Source organism: Cervus elaphus, chromosome X, assembly GCF_910594005.1.
Source record: "Cervus elaphus chromosome X, mCerEla1.1, whole genome shotgun sequence".
NCBI classification, from domain to species: domain Eukaryota; kingdom Metazoa; phylum Chordata; class Mammalia; order Artiodactyla; family Cervidae; genus Cervus; species Cervus elaphus.
The window spans coordinates 108,755,682-108,761,681 of record NC_057848.1 but is presented as its reverse complement, the minus strand read 5'-3'; the positions used below and the strand labels follow the sequence as shown (position 1 = coordinate 108,761,681).

Genomic DNA, 6,000 nt, shown 5'->3' with positions numbered 1-6,000 from the left:
TTAAAGTTTATTTTTTAAAATGGACCAAAAAATTTGAATAGACGTTTTATCAAAGAAAGTATAAGAAAGTTCATTTGTAAATGAACAACAAGCACATGAAAAAATGCTTAACATCATTAGTCATTCAGGAAGTGCAAAGTAAAACTACAATGCAATAGCACTTCACACCCACAAGAATAGCTATAATCGAAAAGACAATAACAACTGTTGGAGAGGATGTGGAGAAAAATGGAATCCTCATACATTGCTGGTGGGAATGCAAACTGAATAAGCAACTTTGGAAACAGTTTGGCAGTTCTCTTAAATTCAAAACAGTCTTACCATATGTCCTAGCAATTCCACCCATAGGTATCCACCCTAGAGAAATCAAAACATATGTTCATACAAGGACTTGTATGTGAATTTTCATAACAGCATTTTCATAATATCCAAAGGTGGAAGCAATCCAAATGTCAACAGTTGGTGAATGGATAAGCCAAATGTGACATATCCTTACAAAGGCATGCTATTTATCAATTAAAAGGAATGAAGTATTCATACAAGACACAACATGACCAAATCTCAAAAACATTATGCTAAGTGAAAGAAGCTAGACACAAAAGAACACGTACTGTATGGTTCAATTTATTTGAAATGCCCAGAAAAGAAATCTATACAGAAAGAAAGATTAATTATTAAAGATTAATTAAGATTATTAAAGATCAATAATTAATAAAGATTAATTATTTCCTGGGGCTGGGGTAAAGAGTGGGAAATGACTGAAAATGGGACTGTGATTTCTGTTGAATGTGACAGAAAAGTTCTAAAAGTAGTTTGTGGCGATAGTTGCACAACTCTGTGAATTCACTAAAATCACCAAGTCATATGCTTAAATAAATAAATATCTAAATAGAAAAAGAAAGAAAAAGAGGAAGGGAGGAACAGAAGGAGGGAGGGAGGAAGAAAGTTGTTTTTCAAATTTGCAATTGGTTTCAGCTGTTTTAAGGTTGAAATCCACCCCCTCAAATAGTTAAACCTCTGATCTCTTGCCTCAGGTCCCCTGCCATCAGATGCGACAATTACCCCCGTGCTCTGCTTAGCACATTGGACAGAAGTTGTGTGTTTTCTTCTCCATCCACTCCTAGCTTTACTATCCTTGATGGCAGCTAAAGTATCATTTGAAAATCATGTTCTTGTGTTTTGCTGAAAAATGTGTTTTTCTCAGCTTGACCAATTCCAAATTCTCCTATAGTTCTGCAAAACAAATTAAGCTTGAAATCATATATGCCTTTTCAGCCCACCATATATGCAGTAAAAACAGATGTGCAGATTTGACTATACTTGTGAGTTTCTCAAAGCATAGCGTTTCTCTTAACTGCTTTGTCCTTTTGACATCTGACTGTCAGGGGCTTCTTTGCATCTTGACTATGGAATTTCACTGTTCCTCTCCTTCCCTCCCATATCCCACAGCCTTAATGTCTTCACTTTCACCATAGTTCTAATACCTCATTTATACCTATCACAAGTATACTCCGTATAATCCTTTCCCTTCGAATATACCTACCTAGTCTAATCCTGAGTGGTAAAAAGAAGAAACTACCAGTTAAGCAGTCATCAGCACAATACTTCCTTCCAGAGATTGACTCAGTGGACTTTCATGGATAATATAAGATGTTTGGAATTTTTTTTCAATATAGCCTGTGGGTTTTTTTGTTTTTGTTTTGCTTTTTGAAAGAGAACTGGTGCAGAATATTGATCTTAAGTCTAAGGTATTTTCCTCTGATAAATGACATATGACACATTATCAATGCCCAAAATAACAGACATAACAGAAGTCTATTATAAAATTCTTTAACATTCCATCTTTAATTACAATTTCCAGTTAGTAGATAAAGTTCTCTCTGTTATAAAAACCTAGATTTTTTGCTGAGAGTGTTGCAACTTATTTTTAAAGTTCCAAAATAATCAAGTTTTTGAGTACAATTTTTTTTTCCCATTTTAATAACACAAATTCCTTGATAATGATGATGGTTTGATCAGTCCCTTTCATAGAACTAATTTCTTCCTCCCTCAGACAGCCGAAATGCTTTGTTTTCACTGCTATACTGTTAATATAATACTCACCCTACATTAAAGTGTGGCTTGGCTATATCTATTTCCTCAGTCCCACCAACTAATTGGGATGCAGCCATCCTGTAGCAGAAAGAGCAGTGAAGCTGATATTAGAATACCTGGATTACAGTATTTGTTTTATTACTTAGCAGCTGTGTTACTTTATTGTCTTAATGATCCTTGGATTATGGCATGAATGTTTGTGCTACTGCCAAATATGAAATAGTTTGAGACACGGTTTGGAAACTCAAAATATGTGATCTCTGTAACATTTAGCAGATGGAAGGAAGGAGGTGTTTGAAAAAGAAAATCTTAGACAAAAGGTCACCAGAGACCTTAATACATTACTTAAACTTCCTGAGACTGCTTTGTCATCTATAAAGCAAGGGTGATGATGCCTACCCCCACAGTATTGTTTAACGGTTAATTGAGATATTGTATGTTAGAGTCTAGCCCAATGTCTGGAAAATGGATGATGTTAATCGATGTTTCCTTGGGTTGGAACGCTCCCTTTACTCCCCCCATTTCCCTCCTCCCCGCGGAAAGAGAAAAAATAAACTCCAAAATTCAAACATCTTTCAAGATGCCCAAAAGGCACCACTCTATGAAGCCCCTCCAAACAACTTTAGGAAGTATAGCCCTTTAGTTAACAGTGCTGGGCTTCTGGAATCAGAAGCATTGGGCAAGTTACTTCTCCTCTCTTCATCTAGGTTTCCCATGCATAAAATGATATCATGGTACATATTTCATAGGGCTGTGAAGCATTAAATGAGATATGTACACAGAGCACTTAGCATAGTCCCTGACACTTAGTGAGTCCTCCATAAGTATTACATAGTAGAAGAAGTAATAGAAAGTTTCCCCTTCAGTAAAATGTTAATAAAAATGCCTCCCAGGGTGTGGCAAAGTTCTGCAGCAAAAGTCTTTTAAACTGTATTGCTGAACAAGCGTAAGGGATTGGTGAATATTTTAAGATATATGGGGCAAAGTTCTAACCTCTCTTTTATAGAATATCCTTTCTCTGCACTGGAGGCAAAGCGGGTAATAATACCATTATTTATTAGTAGGAAGTAAAACCAGAAGATACATCCCTGGGAGACAAGCAGCAGAAGCCCAAACAGCAGTATTAAGAGCAGCACCCGCATACCGGACCTCGATAATTCCCTGGAGTTCACCTCTAACGCCCCTTTTCCCTTGGAGCCGCGCAAGCGTACACTGATTTTTCTCCTCTCTCCCTTATGCCCCCGCCTCCCCCCCCTCCACGCCCCGCCACGTCCACCCCACCACGCAGGCGCATCTCCTTAAATCCAGTCCCTACACCCCTCCTGTTTCTCTGCATTAAGTTCCCCCTCCTCTTTCTGCACCTCAGCAGGTTCACACTCTTCTCCGTGAGGGTGGCGGCGATAGAGAGGTCACGTGATGAGCATCTTGCTGCCCAACATGGCGGAGTTCGACACCATCTCGGAACTGGAGGAGGAGGAGGAAGAAGAAGCGGCAACGTCGTCGTCGTCGCCGTCGTCGTCGTCGTCGGGATCAGGGCCTGACGATGACGAGGAAGATGAGGAGGAGGAGGAAGAAGAAAACGAAGAGGAGGAGGAGGAAGAAGAGGAGCAGGTGGAGGAAACGCCGCCCCCGCCTCGGGTAGTGAGCGAAGAGCATCTTCGGAGATATGCCCCCGACCCTGTATTGGTGCGGGGCGCCGGCCACATCACTGTGTAAGCGAGAGGGAGCTATGGGGTTTGAAAAGGCTGAGATTTGGCGACAGAGGAATGAAGCGATCGAGGGGCGTGTGGTGTGGGGGAGGGCTGACTGAGGCATACAGTTACAAAAGGACATCTGGTCTAAATGGAGAAACTGAGGGAGATAGGTGTAAAGGAAGTGAGGAGAATGCAAATGCGATGCACCAACACCAGGTAAAGAGTGAGTATAGGACAGGGAAGTCTGGGGCTCGGAGCCAAAGGGATTGGAGTAGAGGTGAGTCTTCTTGCTTCTGTGTATGCTGGCGAGAATAGTCTAAACTGCAGGATGTACCAGCGGATTCTTTGCTGTTAAGATTGGTGTCTAGTGGAACCCGGTGACTGCTGTAACAAGTGACGAGACCGAGGCTTGGACTCTTCAAAACAGAAACAGGATATATTTTGTGAATAACGTTATAGACTATCCACTCACTTACATTTGCATCCATTCTTTTGCTTAATCCTTATGTAAAGGAATACAGTAATCCTTTCTGTGTGTTGATCACTCTGACATATCACACAATTAGATGTTCAGGTTGAGAGGCAGCTATGAAACGTTGAAAGAGCAATAGATTGAGAGTGAGGGCTCTTGTATGTTAGTCCCAGCTTTACTTCTTACTCGCCCTGTGACCTTGGTCAGGTTACTTCCTATTTCTGGGCCTTAATATCTCCATCCATAAAATGAGGGGTTTGGAGTTAGATGGTTTCTAAAGTCTTTTACCTCTGAGATAATTTAAGATACCTTCAGGAGATTTTGTATGTGCAAATAGTAAATATGCAAACATCAAATATGTATGGACATCAATCCCCTAGGAGCTGAGAATGATTTTTTGAAAACTTATGCAGAGTTTTTAAAAATTGAAATCTTGGATCATATTTGAGAAACTAAAAGGGGAGAGGGCCCTTTAAATGCAGTGGTTTTCTGGGCTTTGAAGAGTGCTTTCTCATTTTTATGTAATGAAATGGACTGTAAATACTTGGAAGTTTTGAGTATTATATCATGTTCATCATCTTAAATATGCTGTCATTTACTGCATTTAAAAAACAGGACTATTTTTCCTATTAAGTCATGCTGCCTATAATTTTGATAATGGCTCACCTACCACTTTGACTTTCAGTTGAGTTCATATTATCTGAAATAATGTAATATGCACCACCTCCCCCCATCATGTTAGCTTTTAATTTTAACATGTTGAGTATTATGATTGTAATATACTTTTGTGATCTTTGCATGAAAAGTATTAAGAAAGATTTTGAAATTGTGGAAGAATGGGAGGAGATTTTTAGATCTGCCATTTGGTTAGGCAATTTTAACACAATTTTTCTTGGTTCAAGAATTTTGCAGATAGCCTACAATGTTCAGATGCCAGCTTACTGCACAGTTTTACTTAGATTCCTTTCATCACTATGGAGACAATTTATTACTGAAATTGATTATGATTCTGGCATCAAAGTTTACTTTCATGCAGATTATTTAACATGACTAAACAGAAAAAGACTTTTTATTCTAGTCCATAATTTTATATTCCAACACTCCTTCCCCTCATTATTTTCTAAAATTCAGAAAACAAAGAACAAGCAAGAAAACAGAATTTAAGTTCTCTGAAACTTATTTGTGGTTTCATTTTACTCTTCATACAACCATGGTGAAGTACTTATAAATCTATTTTCAATTAAAAGCAAAGCACTGACACTTGCCATGCTCAGGCCCTTTTGATAAGTGTAATGTCCCTCCTAGCTTAAAAATTATGGAATAAAGAGCATGAAATAGTGGTGCTCTTAGTAACTGTTGGCATTAATTGAAGGCAAAACCTAAAAAGCAGCAAACCAGTACTTGAATTGCTAACCAATGTACATAGTTTGGAAAAGTATTTAGTTGTACATGTTCTGTGACCTAGAAAGAACATTTGATGTTAAATGTCTGAGATTTGGAGGAAAAAAAAAGGGTTGAATGTTTAGGAGAAAGTTTTACTGGATCTGAGAAACTGATCTTTCTATGATAGTAAAATCTTCCTTACAACAGATAAAGTCAAGTCCTTAAGAAATAGTTAATTTAATTTTGAAATGTCTAATATATCAGCCTTTGTTTAATTTTTTTCTGATAAAGGAGTATTAGTTGCCCTACCTGAATGAAATATTTCTTATTCTCTCCCACCCTTATTTTTTTCATTCT

General features: G+C 38.3%; 1 protein-coding gene across 7 annotated transcripts in view; it reads left to right on the top strand.

The window, feature by feature from the left end:
* The first annotated feature begins 3,362 nt into the window (after window positions 1-3,362).
* CHIC1 (cysteine rich hydrophobic domain 1) overlaps window positions 3,363-6,000 on the top strand; it is a 43,272-nt gene continuing 40,634 nt past the window's right edge. For 6 of the 7 annotated variants that reach the window (XR_006339903.1, XR_006339902.1, XR_006339900.1 and 3 more), the window contains exon 1: window positions 3,369-3,806. Coding sequence is in view for 2 of the 7 variants with exons in the window: in XM_043896371.1 (XP_043752306.1) it covers window positions 3,511-3,806 (296 nt within the window). In the remaining 5 variants the exon portion in view is untranslated. Of the gene's footprint in view, window positions 3,807-6,000 lie in introns of all 7 variants that reach the window. The other variant, XM_043896369.1, reaches the window with a different exon arrangement.